This window comes from Stigmatopora argus, chromosome 15 (assembly GCF_051989625.1).
Source record: "Stigmatopora argus isolate UIUO_Sarg chromosome 15, RoL_Sarg_1.0, whole genome shotgun sequence".
NCBI lineage: Eukaryota > Metazoa > Chordata > Actinopteri > Syngnathiformes > Syngnathidae > Stigmatopora > Stigmatopora argus.
In genome coordinates, this window is record NC_135401.1 from 14,569,854 (window position 1) to 14,592,827 (window position 22,974).

Below are 22,974 nucleotides of genomic sequence, written 5' to 3' on the forward strand. Positions count from 1 at the left end.
ACATGCAGACAGTCTTAGATATGTTTAAATACAGTTGGGATTTCTCAAGCCAGTTACTATTGTTTGCTATGACTTAACAGTGGATATCCGGCCTTTTAAAATAGTTCTTTTGGAGAGGCATATAGCATAAGGTAGAGTACTATTTTATAAATCTCCCTGAGATTTTGATGAAATCTGATTGGTGTTGGTGTAGCTGCGGAGAGTCATGGAAAAAGTTGGACATCCATTCTTTTAAACCATGTTAAATTATCAATGCTTTGACCTAAATGGTTCTTTTAGTTGGGGCAGGAAGGGTCTTCAACCAGTTGACCTGTACCTGAAACGACTTCACAAACGGATCCTATGTGGCTATCACTATCCAATGGTGCGTTTAGGGAATAGAATACACACCGAGCGCGCGCGGAAATCCACGAGAACATCAAAGTGTTGTCGTCACTACAGACTTAGAAAAATGAAATGAAAACAATTTTAAAATTAAAATACAGAGCTCGTTTTTAAAATCAATTAAATAAATAAATACAAAGATAAGAATAAATACAGTAACAAATAAACCAGTTTGGTTTTTACCCTCAGGGTACAAAGGGAGAGAAAAAAGTAGTGGGTTATGGGATAAAAATGTGTTGATGTGTTTACTTAGTTTAACTGTTGTAAACGGTATACGCTATAGTTGCTGTTAAAACCCACATTCTTGTTTGGAATGTCATCATTAACTATCTGCATGCAGAAAACTCTCTGCAAATTTTGTCATGATTTTAGAGGCCTGTGTTGCTGGTTAAATCCAAGCGATGTTGGAGTGAAAGATTGCAAGTGTTTGTAAGGTTAACGTGGCTATATTTGACTGTTCGTCGGCGGCATCGTTTTACTCAGCCCAGCCCTTTGGCCTCTTATCTGGCCCCACGGTACTGGAAGGCCACTCCCGGGCCTCTCTCTCTCTCGCGCACACACATTGCTAACCCGCATACAAGAGAATGTTTGAAGCCCCAACATGGTGCACACACAGGGCAAGAGATTTTTAAAACAAATTTTTCCCGGCAAAATGAGCATAGTTGAAAGCCGCTTTTTAAATCTCGTAGCACGAGTAACTAATCAATCATCTTTCCACAGATCAGCAAAACTCTCTGAAGGTTGTGCGTGCCAGTAAACCCAGAACCAGAAAATCCAGCAAGGTAATGTGGACCAAACTTTTTTCTATTTGTTTAATTTTTACACTGGGATTGCATCAAGAATGGCGAACGTTATTTTCTCTTTGGGACAGTCAAGAAGGAGCCATGTATGCCTTTGTTGAAGGTGAAAAAAACCCCACGATCGATTATATTGTGCAGAGCTACCCAATACTAAGAATCGTCCGTAGTTTACTATGTCAGTTTATGGCAAATTATGAAATCCGCATTTTCTATGAAAACTACAAAAATAACAAAAATCAAGCAATATGTGACGCAATCTGTGTTTCGAAACGTTACGTTTGCTTTTAATAACTTTTTCAGTGAAAATTCGCCGATTTGAGGATGGCACAAATCGAAACTACATCCACGTGACCTAAACGGATGTGAAATCATGTGGAGTTTTGATAGATTTTTGAAGCTGCATTGACGTACTGTAGCCATGGCGTCCAAGCGAAAACGAGACAACTGTGATACTGATATTTTGCCATAGAAAAAAAATACAACGAACTGCAGCCTGCAAAATTTCAAGACAGTGTTTGGTGCCATCAACCGAAGGAGAATTCTTTGCGTACAGTAAGTATTGCAACGCGAACTTTTGCGTTAATCATGGTGACCTCAGGGGCTGTACAAAACAAGTGTCTGGGAAAAATCATAAAGCGAAGGCTGGGTCGATGCAATCCCAGCAATCCATCTATACCTTCTTTAGAGTAAACTCTGCTACTGTTGATACTCACCAACACAACCTAAGTGTAGCAGAGATGAAAAGGGCCTATTTTCTTGTGGAGCATAACGTGCCGCTGAGTTCTACTGATCATTGTGGTCCACTATTGAAAGCCATCTTCCGGATTCAAAAATTGTGGAAGACTAAGCATCCGTCCGCACAAAGACCAAAGCCTTAATATTGCAAAAAGTGGAGAATATTTCAAGTTGTATTGCTGCTAATGCAAGAGGATTGTTCACACTCAGTACGGATGGCAGTAACGACAACTCTGCTAAGTTTTTCCCCATAGTGTCTTGACATTTCAGTGCAAACCAGAAAATCTCAACATTACTTTTATCTGTTCTGGAGGTTACAGAAGCGTCTGCAAATGGCCGTAACATTTTTAACACTAAGTGCAGAGTTCCTGAAATCTGATCTCAGTTGGGAAAATTGTGCTGCACTAGGCAGTGATAATGCTCCAATAATGTCAGGTGGGCAAGCTCGGGTGTTCGGCCATATCAAGGAAGAGAACGATATCTCTTTATGGGCCGTATTTGCCATTTGTTGCATATAGCTGCCAAAAATGCAACAAATGTTCTACCAGTCGACAATGTGCTTGTGGATATTTATTTACACCTTAAGAATAGTGCAAAACGTCAGACGGAGTTAAGGATTGAAGCGGAGTTGTGTGGGGAGGCAAACTTGAAGGTCCTGATACGTTCCCACGAGTTGGCTTTCAATGAAGCCGTGTCCTTGTATTGAGGAAGTCTTTAAAGTCATTTTTTGAGGAGGAGGAGAAGAAATCTCCACATCACAACAGCAGACCAGCCATAGCATACAAGTTTCTCTGTAGCCAGACTGCTCTCTGCTACATGCTTTTTCTGAGCTATATACTGGAATTATTCACAACCTTAAACATGACACTACAGTCGGAAGCACCCCTAATTAACAAACTCAGAAGACTGATGAAAGACTTCTACTTGAAACTGATGGTGAAGTTCATGAAAACTTACTTTGCATGACTTGTTGGAAGTGAAAGTGGATTATGAGAAGATTAGTATTCCATTTGAGAAAAATGATGAAGGACTTTGTATTGGTGAGAACGTTCGTCAGTACATGAAAGAGCAAGAAATGCCTGAAAAAAGTGACTGCCATCTGCACAAGTGTGAGAAAGTTTTAAAAAACTGCAGGGACACATCATGTAAAAGAAAAATTTCCAATGAAGGGCGAATTGCTCAAACATGCTGAGGTAGCTGATCTCAGCATCATCAAAAGAAGTTCCTTCGCAAGTGTAAGGTACTTCATCAACATATTCCCATGCATGAAGCCTGACTGTGCGATTGATGCCTTGGAAGAAGAATTCAGACATTACAGTACGGGAGAGAGCAGATGTGCAATGGGGACTAGTAGGAGGAATAAAAGACAGCTCTGGAAACACAAAATATGCTAACATAACAAAGATTGCACTGGGCATACTTTTGACTCCCCACAGCAATGCCACATGTGAGTGTTTTCAGTGCTATGAGGAAGATCAGGACAGAATTCAGGATGTCAATGGGACCAAGCACACTTGAGGCCATGTGCTTGGTAAAGATGAACATGCAACTGGCAAGAGCAGCTTGCTATGAACAGAAATATTCAAGGGGAGGAGTCAAAAAAGGCCAAGCGTGCAACTGAGAAATGTAATAAAACTAAGAAAATCAATTACATTTTGCATGTGGTATAAATTTGTAGGTCTTTCATTATTCATTTTTGTATTGAAAATGTTGATTGCCACAAATATTTTTACATGATTGCATTCACACAAATGTTGTGTAATAAAGTTTTCAATAATCATTAATGTGTTGTTTGCAGCTCTTTTTTTTATAAGTGATAAAATTATCCAAAAAACGACTTTAAAATTAGAACTTGTCCTCTTAAACGCCATTAGGAAAAAATCTCCCAAAATCTGAAAATTCTCTTTACCCATTCTGAAATACGATTTTCGGTGTTTGGCAGCTCTGGATTGATTCTCACTTTAGAACATCCCACCCTCTACTGGGCTCTCATTTCACCGCTCTCATTCTATTATATAATGACAATAAAAGCATTCAATTCAATTCAACTGGCTGTTGTTTCACAACAACCACTATCCATGTTTCAAGATTCTCTCTTACATACCTGTCCACCTCGGCTAAATGCTCTCCTTATTAATGATTGCAATTCCCCTTATTAAGCAATTAAAAAAACGTACAAATGCAACGCGGCACATATTTTAACACACGCGTGCACACACACTGCATGTATAGTCTAATTTATGCATATATAAGCCATACCCTGGATTCAGTCATCATTTTTTTGAGTGACAAATATGGCTTGTATGCCAGAAAATTTGGTATGCTAATGTTGTGGAAATTCAAATTTGCCAATTAATGGACAACAAATATACTTTGTTCACTTTTTATACTTATTTTCTTTATGCTGTACTTTCTCAATAGTTTGCAAAACACTATTTAGATTAATGTAAAAACATGAGAATAACAGTTTGATTTATATTGTCCTACATTATTTTTTTAAATACATTTTATATTGATTTCGTGTGAATCGCATTCACTCTAGAAAAACTCCGGAAATGGGACAAGGGTACTTCTGAAATGGGGTCGATGGAGGTTGGCAGCTCTGTTTATGTATATTTATGTATGCATGTATGCATGCATACGTATGTGCAGTAATTTCTTGACATACGAGTGTCCCAATATATAACAAATTTGAGGTACGAGGAAAATTACCAGTACATTTTTGCCCTGAGATATGAGCATACGAGATGGTTCCCAATGCGGCCGTCCGGGTGGCTGGGTATGCGAGAGGCTGCTTATGAGAACAGCATCGCAGCCTCTTTCTCGACGCATCTCCCTCGTGTAAAGATATTTACGTGTTAGTGTACCGTCCTGCAATATGCTTGATTTCTGTAATAACAAACGCATTTACTGCTGGCTGGCTATCGTCTTTGTACATGTCACCAGAGCAGCCAGGTTTTGACCTTCCCACCAGACATTTTCACTGCCACACACATGTTCACGGTGACATGGTCAAGGCACTACATAGTGTCTGCAAATACACACATTATTTTATCGTACATTTTTAATTTATAACTATTATGGAATTTTTGAACTTTCTTTAAATTACCTTTGTTCAACATAATAAATAACACTTAAGGTGGAAAAAAATATGAGACATTGTTTTTATGAATTCAAAGGATTCATTCATTCATTCATTTTCTGAACTGCTTTATCCTCATTAGGGTCACGGGGGGTACTGGAGCCTATCCCAGCTGACTCCGGCCGGGCCAGAGGCGGGGGACACCCTGAATCGGTGGCCACCAATTTACTGTCCAATCAGCCTACCATGCATGTTATTTTGGAATGTGGGAGGATATGCAAACTCCATGCAGGTGGACCGACCTGGATTTGAACCCAGGAGCCCAGAGCTGTGAAGGCTGATGTGCTAACCACTCATCTGCCGAGCCTCTAATTCAAATGATTTTATAGAGATTAATTATTCAATTTCAACTTTTAATAATCTTCTATTAAAAATAATCTGAAAATGACAAGTCCTATTTTAAATATTTTATTTTCATTGAATGATTTCATGTTCTCTGCTGGTAGTAAAAAATGTTCTATCTTAAAACAAACATTATAAAAATATATGATAGTCCAAATATCAAATATACTTTTTGAATGACACAATTGTTGAAAAATTGTGACCTATTGATACTGACAAAATGGGCTCAAATGATTGAATGTCGAATGCTGAAAATTAGCTTTTCCTCAAAAGTGGAATTTCTCTTCTAATTCAGACATCTATGTAACGTATAATATTTGAGCAATATACAGTGGGGCAAATAAGTATTTAGTCAACCACCAATTGTGTAGGTTATCCTACTTGAATAAATTAGAGAGGCGTGTAATTGTCAACATGGGTAAACCTCAACCATGAGAGACAGAATGTGGAAATGCCCCCCCCAGAAAACCATATTGTTTAATTTTTAAAGAATTTATTTGCAAATCATGGTGGAAAATAAGTATTTGGTCAATACCAAAAGTTCATCTCAATACTTTATGTACCCTTTGTTGGCAATAACGGAGGCCAAATGTTTTCTGTAACTCTTCACAAGCTTTTCACACACTGTTGCTGGTATTTTGGCCCATTCCTCCATGCAGATCTCTTCTAGAGCAGTGATGTTTTGGGGCTGTCGTTGGGGAACATGGATTTTCAACTCCCTCCACAGATTTCCTATGGGGTTGAGATCTGGAGACTGGCTAGGCCACTCCAGGTCTTTGAAATGCTTCTTACAAAGCCACTCCTTTGTTGCCCTGGTTGTGTGGTTGGGATCATTGTCATGATGAAAGACCCAGCCATGTCTCATCTTCAATGTCCTTGCTGATGGAAGGAAACTTTCACTGAAAATCTTTCGATACATGGCCCCATTCATTCTTTCCTTTACACAGATCAGTCGTCCTGGTCCCTTTGCAGAAAAACAGCCCCAAAGCATGATGTTTCCACCCCCATGCTTCACAGTGGGTATTCACAGGGTGTCCGCGGAGTCTAAAAATAGACATTTTCAATTTTAGGCCTAAAAAAGTCTAAAATACCGAGATATTTTACACAGTAAGTCTACAGTCTCATTTGGGTCATTTAAGACCTAGTGCAAAGTTGCAAAATATTGATGTAGAATACATTTTAAAAATATTTTTCTTGCGTCTATTTGTCACGCCGTTCCATTTTTTGGTGGCTTACTGTCCTTGTAGTTCTGTTAGCGGAAAGCACAATAAAACTACAGACGTGAAGCGGAAGTGTGTGGGTCGTCACATGATATTGGCGCGAGACACAAATAGTTGTCGAGTAATGCAAGACGAATAGCAGTCAGAAAAAATATAAGCAATGGGTAAATGCAGATTTAATGATTGCTGGCTCGAACGACAGGATTTTGCGGACTGGCTCAAACGTGTTCCTGACAATGACACTGAGGCGTACTGCACGTTGTGCAAAAGACCATTGAAGCTCGGGACCCTGTGAGTAAAGGCACTAGAATCCCACGTTAAATCCAATAAACACCAGACCTCTCTGAAATCAGCATATGAGTCTCGTAGAATTGCACCAGTTCTATTCGTTGGCAGACACATCCACAAATGATACTTCAAATGACATAGGCGACCTAATGGGCTCGACACAAACGATGAAGGCAGAAGTTTTGTGGGCACTGAACACCGTGGCGAAACACCAGTCATACAGAGCAAACGACAACATCGGAACTGTTTAAACTAATGTTTCGTGAAGGTCTTAAATTTAACCCACAATTGTCTAAAAAAGGTCTAAAATAGTCTAAAATTGCACTTGTTCCAAACTGCAGACACCCTGTATTCAGTATTCTTTCTCCTCCAAACACGAGAACCTGTGTTTCTACCAAAAAGTTATATTTTAGTTTCATCTGACCATAACACATTCTCCCAGTCCTCTTCTGGATCATCCAAATGCTCTCTAGCGAATCGCAGACGGGCCTAGATGTGTACTGGCTTCAGCAGGGGGACACGTCTGGCAGTGCAGGATTTGAGTCCCTGGCGGCGCATTGTGCTACTGATAGTAGCCTTTGTTACTGTGGTCCTAGCTCTCTGTAGGTCATTCACTAGGTCCCCCCGTGTGGTTCTGGGATTTTTGCTCACCGTTCTTATCATTTTGACGCCACGGGTTAAGATCTTGCATGGAACCCCCGATCGGGGGAGATAATCAGTGGTCTTGTATATCTTCCATTTTCTAATAATTGCTCCCACAGTTAATTTCTTTACACCAAGCGTTTTACCTATTGCAGATTAAGTCTTCGCAGCCTCGTGCAGGTCTACAATTTTGTCTCGTGTCCTTCAACAGCTCTTCTGTCTTGGCCATGGTTGAGTTTGGAGTGTGAGAGACTGAGGTTGTGGACAGGTGTCTTTTATACCGATAATGAGTTAAAATAGATGCTATTAATACAGGTAATGAGTGGAGACCTTGTTAGAAGTTAGACCTCTTTGACAGGCAGAAATCTTGCTTGTTTGTAGGTGACCAAATACTTTCCACCTTAATTTGGAAATAATTTCTTTAAAAATCAAACAATGTGATTTTCAGTTTTTTCCCCACATTGTCTCTCATGGTTGAGGTTTACCCATGTTGACAATTACAGGCCTCTCTAATCTTTTCAAGTTTGAGAACTTGCACAATTGGTGGTTGACTAAATTATTTGCCCCACTGTATTTAAGTTAAGCGTGGATGTGTTGGTTGAGAACGAAATTCTCTGCTTGTCCAAACTTTGAAAGTCTAAAGTCAACATCGGGCGAACTCAACAAATGTTGACCTCATTTTGCTCTATTTCTTTCCAGTCCGGAGACTTTGGGGACATTACCAACTGGCCAACACCTGGTGAACAGGCCAAAGAGGTAAGATCACAGCTTGGTGTGCCTTACCGCATCCACTCCTGTAACTCATTGACAGTGATGGACGTCCAATCCATGTGAACTGGGGGGCGTGGGATCTTTGATTGAAATATATGTACCGTATTTTCACATCTATAGGGCGCAGTTGAAAGTATCAAATTTTCTTTAAAATTGATGCTGCGTCCAATCAGTTGCTGTGCGCCTTGTGTTTGCACAAAATTCAAAATTTTGTACCGCTTGACTGACTGCTTTAATTTCTTGCCGACATGCTATTTGCTGCGGACAACCCAGCGAACGTTCATTTTCTCGTGATCAAATGAACAGACCCTAAATATCCCCTGCCCCGTACTCCAAGCATTATGTTAAATCCATTCAGAACATCCCAGACCGCATATATTTTATATATATATGTATGTATACACGTATACACGTATACAGACGCTCCCCTACTTACGAACATTCGAGTTACGAACAACGGTACATACGAACATGTCTGCAAATTGCGTTTATGTCGAAAAATGTTCGTAAGTTCGATTTTGTATTGCGCGCCTTTTTCCGAGTAGTGCTTCTTTCCGCCGCTAATACCGACACCTGGCGCTGTGAGAGCTCAGCTCACGCAGCATCCACCTTCCTCTGCCCAGTTCGTTGCAATGCGGAAGTGCGTGAATGTATCTCCAGTGCGCAGAGAACCTTTTTCATTTTTATCATTAAATATCTCGTTCATCCAGCGAAAGGCTTCTAGTGAGAGAGGTGCAAGGAAGAGGCAAACCATTTCATTTGAAATGAGTGGCAATAAGAACGAAGCTTGATGCGCATGAAAAGTGGTGAGCGTTGCACGGGAATACAACTTGAATCGTTCGACCGTCTGTACCATTTATAAACATAAAGATCGAGCAGCAGGACCCAAATATTGAACGTTGCACAAAGTTTGCAAATCAATTGAATGATGCCATACAGTGCTACCACAACATTTATGATGAAAAAAAGAAGAAAACTGTGCAATCGTTATTAGATAGCTTCTTTCGGCCAGTTTCTAGTAAATATCTCTCTCCCTCTCTCTAATGTATGTATACAGTACTGTATGTATTCTCTCCATTTTATTAAATGTTTTTTTCAGTACAAACCAATGCTGGTTACTTATACAAGCCTTAAACATACAAATGCACTTATATAAACCTTCAATATACTTATATAGGCCTTAAACATAAATTATAATACAAAATATAGCACTGAATCAACTTACAAACAAATTCAACTTATGAACAATCGCTCGGAACGTAACTCGTTCGTAAGTAGGGGAGCGTCTGTACACGTATACACGTGCACACATATATACACATACTCATACACATATACGTACATACATACACACACTGTGTTTACTCGCATATAAGCCACCTGTGCGTATAAGCCGCACCCTTAAAATTGTTGAATTGTACAATTTCTCGCGTATTAGCCGCCCCTGATTCACAATTTTCACCTCCATATTTGTGGTTTTAATAAGGAATACAAATGTTACTTTGAAGGGAAAATAGCATGTGGTATTTCTGAGATACTGTATGAATCAAAAGCATATTATTAGGGTCTATATCAGTTAATATGCCTGTCTTAGTAAATGCAAAATATCAAATTATTGTATTTACTTGCATATAAGCCGCTTTTGTCGGACAAAAAATGATGACTGAATCGAGGGTACGGCTTACTTGCGTATAAAAACACGGCATGCACGCAATTGCAAGTTGACGATGATGACACGATGACGTCACGACAAAAAATGGCGCCTTCGTGAAGTCACGACGCAAGGCAATGCGGCAATATACGGTCATTTATTTCAAAAATGAAAAGATAAACAGATTTAACGCTAAACAAAATGTATTTTGATGTCTATGAATATAATTCAAGGAACAAATAAAACGTATCTTGCATAAAACGTGAAATAACTCACGTTCCCGTCACTGCTCGTTCAGGGCCTGGCCATCTTACTATAGTTAAATGTGCTCAGAATGGGCAGACGTGAGTACCCTTAGTTGTTTCTGCTGTTGCTCGCTCGGGGCGCCTCCATCTTACCATAGGTACGTGCTCTGACCATAGTGTTTACCATGACAGCACATCACAATAGTTAAGGCTGATCGAAGGTCTTGCGGTCAATCGTTAAAATATAAACCTTGATACCTGTGTAATGTGTATGCTATTATTGCACCCAGAGACTTGGTGAACACTACGTATAGCGCTATGGGCATATTTCCTGGTCGTGCTTATGTTACTTCCTTTTTGAATTTGTCTACGTGCAAACACCCCCCTCCCTTTCGGAACACAGAAAGGAAACGATTGTACATTTGTGATTATGAAATAAAACAAAATTCCGCTTTGATTTTTTTTCTTTTTACTTCTTGTTCGAAGTGACAACAATTGCGGTAATATGAACCATCGAAAAAAAATCTAGATATTACGACATTAGAAGCAATTTGGCCACGACATCTTAATCTTCTGGTAAGAAAATTGTCATGTCATTAAAAAGCATCGAGTTCTGATCAAAATAGACTATCAAATTGAATAATTTGATATTTTGCATTTACAAAGACAGGCATATTAACTTATGATATTGACCCTAATAATGTGCTTTTGATTCATAAAGTATCTGAGGAATACCATGTGTGATTATTTTTAAGATTTTCCCTTCCAAACCATAAATATGGAGGTGAAAACTGAGAATCAGGGGACGGCTTATACGCGAGAAATTGTAAAATTCAACAATTTCAAGGCAATTTTAGGGGTGCGGCTTATATGCGAGTAAATACGGTAGTTATAATAGGGGTGACCCTACTTCGCGGTTTTGCGTTTATCAAGGACATGTCTGGTCCACATTAACCGCGATAATCGAGGGATTACTCTAGTCCTTTTGTGAGGGCTTTCGTGATCCAGGCTTTCCTGTTGCTCATCCAGTGGACAGGCAGCGTGGCTTTGTTCTTGTTTTTTTAAAGCATGAGGACGGTCGAACTTGTAGATTTAAGGCTGGCTCATGAAGCCAGCTAGCAGCATATCCACACACGATGAGCATCAGGCCATCCGTGTGAACCTTGAACTCTGTTACTTTCAGTTCATCTTTGAATAAGAATGTCCGGGAAGGCATCCTTTTCCAAACAGGGCCAGCCTTAACTTTTCAAACCAACCCTTGCTTGCAATAAAACCACAAGGCTGAGGTTCATCCTCATTGTCTACGTCAGGTGCCAAGCTATCATTAAAGGTATTAGCCTTGCTTCTTAACCATATTTGTATCCAGAGGTATTTTCTCCCTACAGTCGGAGATCGAGACCGATAGGTCCTTAACGATGATTTTATTCCTCGTGGTTACCACTCGCTTGGTGTCGTTGTAAAAAGATATTGTTGCCATTTTCTCAATGTTCACTTCATCTTTCTTGATGTCATGCGCGGTAGATTCATTTATGATACATTAGATCAGGGGTCACCAAAATACGGCCCGCGGGCCGTATACGGCCCACCGGCACATTTGGACCGGCCCTCTGAACAATGCCAGAGACGCTATCGGATTTTTTTCCTATTTGGCCTTGAAGACTGGGACGTTTTAATCTTGTGTTTGGTTCATTGCACCCCTGCTGAGCCCACAAATCATCCCAGTGAAGAGGGCCTTCGCATTGCTTCTTTGGTGACACGCGCGGGGAGAGTGTTTCCCTTTGATGCATGGGGCACTTCCACCGTTGCATGCGCGAGCAGAATGTTAGCAAGACATCTGGACGATCGCAGGTGAGGGTGGAGCCCTGGGGCCATCGCTATTGCGATGCTATTCAAGCATATAAAAACTGTGCAACCTGAACCTGTTTGAGAACGGAATAATGGCGAAAAGGTTAGTTAAGAGAAAAATTGATTCAGAATGCAGGGTATTTAACCTGCAGTGGACAAACGATTATTATTTTTGTTCAATGCAAAGAAAAGGCTGTTTGTCTCATCTGTCAAGAGACGGTGGCAGTATTCAAAGAATACAATCTTCGCCGGCACTATGAATCCCGTCACAAAGACAAGTACGACAGCGTGCAAGGCCAAATACGAGCAGACAAACTCTCAAAGCTAAAAGTTGGACTATTATCTCAGCAGACTACATTTCTACGCCAAGCTCAGCTGAACCAGTCATCCGTTCGGGCCAGCTTTCGGGTTGCTAAACTGATAGCAAGCAACGGTAAGCCTTTCACTGACGGAGAGTTTTTTAAGAAATGTATGGATGTTGTCGTGGAGGAAGTGTGTCCCGAGAAGAAAGATGCATTTAATGCCGTAAGTCTGTCGGTGAGTACAATGACCAGACGCGTTGAAGAAATCGGGAGTAATGTATATGCCCAGCTGCAGCAGAAGACGAAAGAATTTGACTTTTTTTCATTAGCACTGGATGAAAGCACGGATGTGCAAGACACAGCGCAACTGCTCATTTTTATTCGTGGAGTTAGCGCAAACTTTGAGATTTGCGAGGATCTGGCAGCCCTCCAAAGTCTCAAAGGGACTACAACAGGAGAGGATATTTTTTACAAAGTGTGCCAAATCATGGAGAAGTTGGACCTGGACTGGTCAAAGCTGACGGGGCTCCTAGCATGGTGGGCGAAACTCGCGGTCTAATAATGGGACGCATGAACCGGGAGTTGGAAAAAAGGGGTCTCACCGCCCCGCTACGAGTCCACTGCCGAATTCACCAGCAAGCACTGTGCTGCAAATTGTTGATGTGGGATTCTGTAATGACGGTTGTGGTGTCGTGCATAAACTTCAGAACAAAGGGAGAAGATTGTGCATGGCACAACAGAAAGTTAATGTTCCATGGCTTTTTTTTTTCTATAAAGAACCCAGAGAGAGTTATTTAGTTATTATTTATTTCATAAATAGTGTTATTTATTTCCTGTTTTTTCTGTGAAGAACTCAGAGTGGGTTATTTAGTTATTATTTATTTCATTAATAGTGTTATTTGTTTCCTGACTTTTTTTCTTTAAAGAACCTGGAAAGGGTTATTTGGTTGTGTGTGGCTTTCTGGAAAACAATAAATTTTTTAAGCTTCCCTACCATCGTCACACTTTTTCTGTTACAAACTGACACCGGCCCCCCATCAGAGAAGGGAAAAGTTATGTGGCCCTCACAGGAAAAAGTTTGGGGACCCCTGCATTAGATGATGCAGGACGCTAGGTAGGTGTTTTCAACGGCGATTCAAAATCCAAACAATGCTGGAAACGGCTCGGCGTAACCTTTCTGTGCATGATGTGAAATGTAATCCAAATAAAAGAGGAAAAGGCAAGAAAACATCCTCCGGGTATTATTCGGTGTGCCATTATTCTTTTACGGTGAAATTTCACTTCTTCTGCACTAGGTGCCACCCATTTTTTTCATCTTCTGCTTCCAAGTTTCAGCATGAATTGACATTTTTGTGAAAATCTTTTTTATACTTAATATAAAAAACACTATGTATTGAAACCGCGTAGTGGTGAAGGATCACAGTATATATCTTATATTATCTATTTTTCCTCCATTTTTTTTAAATCAGGTCTAATAAATATCTGCGAAAATGAGTGCATGCGCGCTGTGTTTTAAGAATTCAATGATGATAAAAAAATAGATGAATCATCGATTCATTGTGGATTTTTACGTGGCAGCTCTGTCTTCAAAAGACAATCACATTGTTGTTATCTCTTTGTGCGTGTCCTACAGCAACAGAATGGGGTGAACAACAACAACATCGGCGGTGGTACCAACGCAGGCAAAAAGCCGACGTCGTCTCGCCGGGAGAGGGATAAGAAGCGGGAGCGACCTGACAGGAAGTCTGAAAGCAGCCACCACAATGGTGGTGGCACAGGCGAGAGCAAAGAGAACCGCCAGACGTCCACTCAGCCACAAGATAGCGACGATACCGAGTCGGTACGGGATGCCAAGAGCGGCAGCCCCAAGAAGAGAGGAGGTGAGAAAAATACCAACTGGTCTTGGACAGTTAGGAATGCTGCATGGGATAAGCGTATAGTCGTAGTTTGAGATCTGTTTAGAGCATGTTTTCTCTGCTTTTTGTCAAATTTCATCATTTGGACTTGAGGCTTTTGACTTAAACTGGTCTTGGACTCTTGCTTGTCCCACAAAAATTAAATTTCTCAAATGTCAAGACCTGAATCATCAGGTCTTTGTGCATCTTAAAGCCAAAGAAAAACAGCTAAATTGATTATTGAAATTGAAAGTTAGTTTAGGGAATATAAACGTAATATAAATCATTTTTATGAATAAAATCAATTTGACTAAATAGCTCATTTGGCAATACAACAATTTAGCGATTAATTCAATCAAAAACACATTTTGAAGGAATAAATGAAATGATGACCTTAAAAAAGATATTAAAATAATGCACACGGTTGAAGAATTTTAGAAAGCACTTTTTAAATGAAAATATCTTCACTGCTGAATTTGAGCATTTTAAATGTAATAAAATTGATCAAAAATAATTAAACCCAGCAACTTAAATTTTAGAAATTTGTAATCACATAGAATGAATAAAAATGTATTTAATTATATTTTAAAAGCCCTGAGCTACTGCACCTGTCAACTCCACATTTTATTTACTTACTACTTCCTCTACCCGTATTGCTATAATTGAACAAATCCTAGTATTTAATTGGCTCCCATTGATGGCGATAGACCTTTAATCCGTTTCAAATAGGAGGGCTGAAAGTGAACCATCCCTCTCGCTGCCGCTTAAAATGGATTGCGCGTGAATTAGTGGGAAACCCTTTTAAATTCACAGTATGAGGATAAAAACAGGCACATGATTGAATTATAGCAAAAGAGTGAAATAATTTTACAGTAATATCCTACCCAACTTTCATGCCATTTGCTAAATTAGCATAACGAGTGTCAAATTCTTGAAAAGTGTGTCACAAAGAGTAGACAAAGCACTTGATTGCCACTCCTTCCACGAGGAATCCCAAACATGTCAAGCTTTTGTGAAATGCGGCTGCCGCAGTGGCAGTTTCATGGGCGCAAGATGGCCGAAAGGTGTCAGCCGTGTGTGTTGCTGTGCAACCATCGCTAGGTAACAAACGTAAGTGGGTGTCCCTGCCGCTGGAAGACGCCGCCCGGGACGACGGCGATGCCAGTGGGATGCCCGGCGGGGCCTCAGAGCCCTCCCGTGCAGAACCCGGCGGTGACTTACCCGATCCGACGCCGCCCCCTCATGCGCTGCATGTCAACAACAACACCGCCCGGAGTAAGTTGGCTTTCTCACGTCCAAAGTTGGGTCAAATTCATCTTGTCCCCTTATTAGCATCATGAGATGACTCTTAATTCTGAGAATGCATCCCACACATGGAATTACGACAGTAATGAAACCTAGCCCGTATTTTGGGGTGCTCAAAAATGTCAAAAAATCAGGGTAAGTAAAAAATGTACAGTTCCACCAAAATCAGACAAAAGATAGTATTTCCATTCATTTCAATGGAAATTTTCTGTCTGTCTTAAACCCCCCACCTCCTACACTCTTTCCGTCTTTCCTTCCCTTCCTCCATTCTATTTTTCCTTCCTTCACTCTTTCCTTCCTTCCCTCTTATCCTGGAACAGCCAGGTAGCGGACCAAATACGGTCCCAAATAAAGAGCCTGTGATACTAAATCAACAAGAAATGATCCATAGTCTACAGGAAACTACCAAAAATCTAGTGGGTGTGACTGAGAGCTGCCTCAAAGTTAGGATCAGTGAGCTAAAATGCATCCAGGAATTGAGCAGAATCTACCAGATCAGATTAAAAATTGCCCAAAAGCAGCAGGATGTGGAATTAAGTACCCTGAAACCAACTACAGTGGTACCTCGACATACAAGCAATTTGAGATACGAGTAAAATTTTGAACAAATATAGAAATTTTGGGCAAATAGAGCCAACACGGCCGGGAGAAGAAAGGTATCAAAATTTAAAACAAAATTTGAATTAAGTTTAGTGTAAGGTCAGATTAAATTTATTTTTGAGTGTGTCTGTATCGTAATCCAAGTTCATTTAAATTTGTTTATGTTATGTTACGAGCACGTTGCTGTGCAAAAAGCCCCCCCCCCTCTCTGTCTCTCTCCCATCCGCGAAATCCGTCTAATTTTAATAATATTAAACACATTTTAGTAGTCTTAAACCACTAGTTATTTGTTACTTTGTTAATAGATGGCAAATTAGAACAAATAAAAATGTTTTTCCAATTTCAATATACTGTTTTTGGTGTTTTTTCAGAGGGTTGGAAAAAATTAATTTGTTTTTAGTTCATTTCTATGGGAAACGTTCGTTTGAGTTACGAGAAAATCGACATACGAGCTCAGTCCCGGAACGCATTAAGCTCGTATCTCGAGGTACCACTATACAGTCATACCTTGAGATACGAGCTTAATGCGTTCCGGGACCGAGCTCGTATGTCGATCTACTCGTATCTCAAATCAACATTTCCCATAGGATGAACTAAATACAAATTAATTCGTTCCCACCCTCTGAAAAAAACACACCAAAAAAACAGGATATTACAATGGAAAAACATTTTTTATTGGTTGTAATTCACCACCTACTAACAGAGTTAACAAATAACTAGTGGTTATGATGTTTAAAACTAAAATGAGACATTATTCAGTGCAACGCGGAGTTTGCAGATGGGAGAGAGACTTGACGGATACGCTCGTGACATAACATAAACTTTAACTTAAATTAACTTAGATTCCTTGACACAAACACTTTACAGCAAATTTAAACCTTGTGCAATAACCAAGGCAAATAGGTTAATGTACTTCTCCATACGTATTGGTGAGCCAGCTCAGTCACGCGTACACTACTCTTTTTTTAAATTATTACTTTGTGCTTAATATCGATTGTCATCATACGCCTTTTTTTCCCCCACTACCCTTCATTGCACCGGCATGCTTTGGACCCATTGTGTTCCCCTTAATTCTGCACTGACTAACGCAAAAAACAACCCGGAAAAAATGCAACGCTCCACCCAGTGTGCTCCTAGAGATCTTTGCACGAGGGAGATGCGGCGAGAAAGTGAAATCATAAGCAGCATCTCGTGGCCTGGCCACCTGGCTGTCTCGTATGCTCGTATCTCAAAATTTGTCTCGTAGCTCAAAGCAAATTCGTATCTCAAATTCCTCGTATGTTGGGGCACTCGTATGTCAAGGTATTCCTGTAATTCAACACACCTCTGCTTTTGTAGTACACCAATCTGTATGAAAGAATTACTGTTTCGCATTTTGTAGTTTTGCCTAAAATCTGTTTATGTATGGAAAATGTATACCGTATTTTATCGCATATAAGACGCACCCTTAAAATGGTTGAATTTGACAATTTCTCGCGTATAAGCCGCTGATTCACAATTTTCACCTCCATATTCATGGTTTTAATAGGGAGTACAAATGTGTTACTTTGAAGGGAAAATCTTAAGAAAAATCATTGCACGTGGTATTTCTGAGATACTGTATGAATCAAAAGCACATTATTAGGGTCAATATCATAAGGATGAATCAAAAGCACATTATTACAGTCAATATCATAAGGAACTTAATGTGTCTGTCTTTGTAAATGCAAAATATCAAATTATTCAATTTTGAAAAGAGAAATGTCTATCTTATGAGAACAAGATACTTTTAAATGACAGAAATTACAATTTTTCTTACCAGAAGTTTAAGATGTCGCGGCCAAGTTTCTTCTAATGTCGAAATATCTCGATTTTTTTTTTTCCGATTGTTCGTATTACTGCAACAGATGTCACTTTCGAATAGGACATAAAAGGAAAAAAAATCTAAGCAGAATTTTGTTTTATTTCATAATCACAAATGCACAATCCTTTCCTTTGTGTTCCGAAAGGGTGTTACCTGCACGTAGACAAATTCATAAAGGAATTAACGTAAGCGCAACAGAAGTGTGTCCGTAGTGGCATAGTGTTCACCAAGTCCCTGTGTGCAATAATAGCATGGGATACACATTACGCAGGTATCAAGGCTGATATTTTAACGATTGACCGCAAGACCTTTGATCAGCCTTAACAACTATTGGGATGTGCTGAAATGGTAAACAATAGAACACATGTATCGAGACTACTCGCGTCTGGCCAGTCAGAGCAGGTTCAACTACGGGAAGATGGTGACGCCCTGAGCAAGCAGTTTTTTCACGTTTTATGCAAGATACTTTTTTTCTTGAATTTCATCCATAGACGTCAAAATAAATTTAGTTTTGCGTTTTATCTGTTTATCTTTTCTCTATTTTGAAATAAATGGCCATTTCGGCCGCATTGTCTTATGTTATGGCATTTCGTCTTTGTCACCTTGCATTTTTGTGCATGTCGTCTTTTTATGTGCACATAAGCCGTACCCTCGATTCAGTCATCATTTTTTGAGCAACAAATACGGCTTATATGCGAGTAAATACGGTATCTATATATATTTTCCACAAGATTGCGAGACCAAAGCTTCTAATTTTCCCTAAGTTTGTTTTATTAACAAAACGTGGCAATGCTCTAAAAAAACTTTTGGGGGCCCTTGCCCAAAGAAATGATTGAAATTCAGTTGGTTTTCTCGAATGAACACATCATGGATGCGCCGGGATCGAAATAAAGCCATTGCACTTGAACTGCTGTTTGTTTACTTGCCAGGTTGGCGTAGGGACTTGGGAGACGACCCGAGGATCGAAAGCAGTGGCCGTGGGGGTGTTCGAGGTCGAGGCAAAGGACGTGGACGTGGTAGAGGGCGTGGCAGAGGTGCGTTGTCCGTAGCAATAAGGAACATGGCAGTTGCTTTCCATCTTGCCTATTTAGTTTCATTTTTGTTTTTATAGATTACTTTTTTTAATTTGGTGTTCTTAGCTATCCATGAATTCTTTGCTGGATTCCACATATTTCTTGTTCCACCTTGTTTTATTTGTATTGTTTCTTTTTATTTAGTCCTGGTTTTGTCTCCATCTCTTCTTTTATTTTCTTTCTCCCTTTTTTATTCCTAATTGTAGAAATTTTCTTTGTATTCCTTTGAAAGTGTTGGGATTTCTTCTTACTTTTTTCCTGCTGTTATTTTCCTTCTCACCTTAATTTTTTTCTTTACTTGCTGTGCTCCCTCCCCCCGCCTCCTTTCATTTTTCTTTTGGAGATTTTTCTACTTAACAAAACGAGTACAATTGATCGGTATTTGACAAATGGCCAACTTTGGCCGCCATTGTCGCTACCCTGCTTTTTGTTCCCAGGTCGCTTTGAGTATTCACAGGGTTACCGTGATGGGACGGATGGTGGCAGCGTGGAGTTTGGAAGCGGTATGGTTTACTACTACGACGACGGAAATAAAATGCAGATGTACACTGTGGATGAGAAGCTTCTTAAGGAGTACATCAAACGACAAATGTGAGCACAGCCACTCTGTCTACATTAACATCACACCAGTTTGATAACATGGACATGGAGGATTCATTCAAATGAAAAAGAGAAAAAAAATGTTTTTGTGCTTGTCAGTTGTAGGAGTTGAGTTTTTCTGGTATTTTATTTTTCATTTTTGTACTTTTCCACTGTTTATTATTTTTTTTTTTTTGTATTTTACACCATTTCTACCTATATTGTTTTTTTAAAAATTTATTTCCTTTAGTCGTTTTCAATTTCCTTTATATTACTCTAGTTTCGTGTTTACATTCTGTATCGCTCCACCTTTTTTTCCTTTTTCCTCAACGTATTTCTAGTTTCTTTTTTTCCTTTTGGATTATTTAGTTTCTTTTTTTCTAAAATTGATTATATACACTCATATTTTCGTTGACCTTGTTTATGCCTCCATAATGTATCTTTATTCACCATTTATTTTTTTCATATTTTAGTTTGAATTTTCAGTTTTCTTTTTTTCTGTGCTGTGATAATATTTTCCCTTTTTCAGGTCCTATCATAATAATTTGGTACCCTTTTGATTGGTCAAATATGGTGTTCAGATTGAAAAGTCCTCTGCATAAAATGTTGACAGGAACGCAGTTATCTAGCTCAGCATGGCAGTGACGTTTGGTGCGTTGTATGTTTTCAGCGAGTACTATTTTAGCTTGCACAACCTGGAGCGAGACTTTTTCCTGAGGAGAAAGATGGACGCTCAGGGGTTCCTGCCGATCTCGCTAATCGCCAGCTTCCATCGTGTGCAGGCGCTCACCACCGATGTAGGCCTCATCGTGGAGGTATTACAACATCGTCAGTCTCTGTCATGGTGGCTGCCAGCCTCACATGGGCACCCCTTCCTCCCTTCATCCCCTCTGGCAGGCCCTGAAAAACAGCAAAGAAGTGGAGCTGCTGGACAACGACAAGGTGCGCTGCAAAGTGGAGCCTGAGCGTTGGCCCATCCCGACGCTCCCAGCACTCACGCCACCCCTAGCCAGTTCGCCCAGAACCGACTTCTCGCAGCTGGTCCACTGTCCTGAGTTCATCCCCCGACAGAGCGTGACTCTCGCCCAGGCTGGTCAGTGATGCACAGTTCTGGTTTCGCTTTGGAAACCTGTCATGATTGTGTTATTTCCCCCGTGGCATTTTTTTCCTCATGCATTTTTATATCTCATTTTTTCCCCTTAGCCTCTCCTTTTTCATTTTACATCCTTGTTTTCTGTTCTCTTTATCTTTTTAAATTTTTTTCCATGGTTTAGTTTTTTATTTTTCAGTTCTATACTTAAATTAGAATTTTTGACAATGACTTCCGTCCGATGCACGACTATAGGAAAGACAAGTAATTTCAATTATTTCTCGGAAATAAATGTCTTTACGTGAGACATTTAAAAAGAATGCATAAAACGATGTTGTGTTCTCTCTGCAAAAATATCTAACAAATGTAAATCAAGTGCAAAACTGTCTTAGAAAATATCTAACTCTCACCCCTTATTTGTGCTGTCAACCCCCAAATACAAAAAAAAACCACATTCCCCTGTTTCTATTAAATATCTGTCTGAAACAACAACATAAAAAACAAAAAAACACAGAGGTTGAAATATGGACTTTATTCAAAATTGGTGATCAGCCGATAAACCCCCCAAAAAGTAATTTTGATCAGGCATCTATACGGGCAACTGCAGCCGCTTTGATTGACCAAAAGACCCCGGAATGAGACAGTCTGCAACACTAAGCTGCGAGACACTCAGTTTGAAACACATGGTAAGATTTTTTTCTTGCAAAATAGTATACAATGTTGATTTATTTTATTAAGGTCTTTAATGAGAGGGCGGCCCAGTGTAGCGAGTTGTTAGCACGTCGGCCTCACAGCTCTGGGGACCTGGGTTCAAATCCAGGTCACGTCCACCTGTGTGGAGTTTGCATGTTCTCCTGCGTAGGTTTCCTCCGGGTACTCCGGTTTCCTCCCACATTTAAAAAAAAACATGCATGGTAGGCTGATTGGACTAAATTGCCCCTACGTATAGGTGTGAGTGTGCATGGTTGTTCGTCTTGTGCCCTGCGATCGGCTGGCCACCGAATTCAGGGTGTCCCCCGCCTCTGGCCCGGAGACAGCTGGGATTGGTTCCACCACCCCCCGTGACCCTAATAAGCATAAAGCAGTTCAGAAAAATAGATGAGATGAGTTGAGAGGTCTTTAATGAGTTATTGCTCAGCGGCAACCAGAGCGAGACAAAGTATATTCTTCCAAAAAGTTCCACAGAGCGGCTGGTGTGTTAGTGCCAATTAATAAGCTTAATATACGCCCACTTTCGGCAAGTCTTGGATCTAAGTTGTTTCGCTTCCAATGAGAGAGTCACTTGACAGATGCGCCCATAACGTAACAAACTAGTTATGTTCCCATAACTAGTGTTTATGATGTTTAATTATAAAATGAGGCATTATTTTATCCAACGGGGAGTTTGTTGATGGGGGATGGAAAGAGACAGAGTGTCACTTGACGGATGCGCTCGTAACGTAACATAAACTTTAAGTTTAACTTAAATGAACTTGGATTCCGATACACAAAAAAAGTTTTAATCTTAGGTTACACTAAATTTAATAAACCTTCTTGTGCAATAACCAAGGAAAAGAGCTTCATGTATTCCACCGCGACTTTTGGGGCGAACTTCCTGCTTCTCCATACGTATTGACGAGCCAGCTCAGTCGCCCGTACACTTCTCAGGTTTTCAGATTATTTCGTGTTTAATATCGATTGTCATCATACGCCTTTCTTCGCACTACCCTTCATTGCACCGGCTTGCTTTGTATCCATTGTGTTTCCCTTAATTCTGCACTGACTAATGCAAAAAAATAATAAAAAGCGGAGAAGAAGCAGCGCTCCGCCCATTGCTCGTAGTGATCTTTGCACGAGGGAGATGCGGCGAGAGAGACAGCGCGGTGAAATCATAAAGCAGCCTCTCGCATTGGCCACCTGGCTGTATGCTCGTATATCAAAATTTGTCTCGTGTCTATAGATAAATATTTGCTCGGAATTGTACTCGTAGCTCAAATTCATCGTATGTCGGGGCTCTTGTATGTCGAGGTATTACTGTACATGCTTTACATGCTTTTTGTGCCAAGTACACAAGTGTAATTGATAGGTTTATTAATAGATATACTTTAATAAAAACAGAGAGACATTGTTGACATTCCAGCGTTAAAACTTGCAAGTGAGAATCAGTCCTGGCTCATCCTCGCCACCACGCATAATAAAAACACTTAAGGTAATCTGATTCAAACAATTGCATAAGCAAACCT

The 22,974-nt window shown here is 40.0% G+C and overlaps 1 protein-coding gene across 3 annotated transcripts in view; it reads left to right on the plus strand.

The window, feature by feature from the left end:
* The window catches only part of larp1b (La ribonucleoprotein 1B), a 61,379-nt gene that overhangs the window by 3,037 nt on the left and 35,368 nt on the right, over nt 1-22,974 (plus strand). For 2 of the 3 annotated variants that reach the window (XM_077620839.1, XM_077620838.1), the window contains exons 2-9: nt 1,105-1,166; nt 8,253-8,309; nt 14,001-14,247; nt 15,364-15,537; nt 18,940-19,044; nt 19,521-19,674; nt 20,333-20,477; nt 20,560-20,755. In XM_077620839.1, coding sequence (XP_077476965.1) covers nt 1,105-1,166; nt 8,253-8,309; nt 14,001-14,247; nt 15,364-15,537; nt 18,940-19,044; nt 19,521-19,674; nt 20,333-20,477; nt 20,560-20,755 — 1,140 coding nt within the window. The remainder of the gene's footprint in view (nt 1-1,104; nt 1,167-8,252; nt 8,310-14,000; nt 14,248-15,363; nt 15,538-18,939; nt 19,045-19,520; nt 19,675-20,332; nt 20,478-20,559; nt 20,756-22,974) is intronic. The other variant, XM_077620842.1, reaches the window with a different exon arrangement.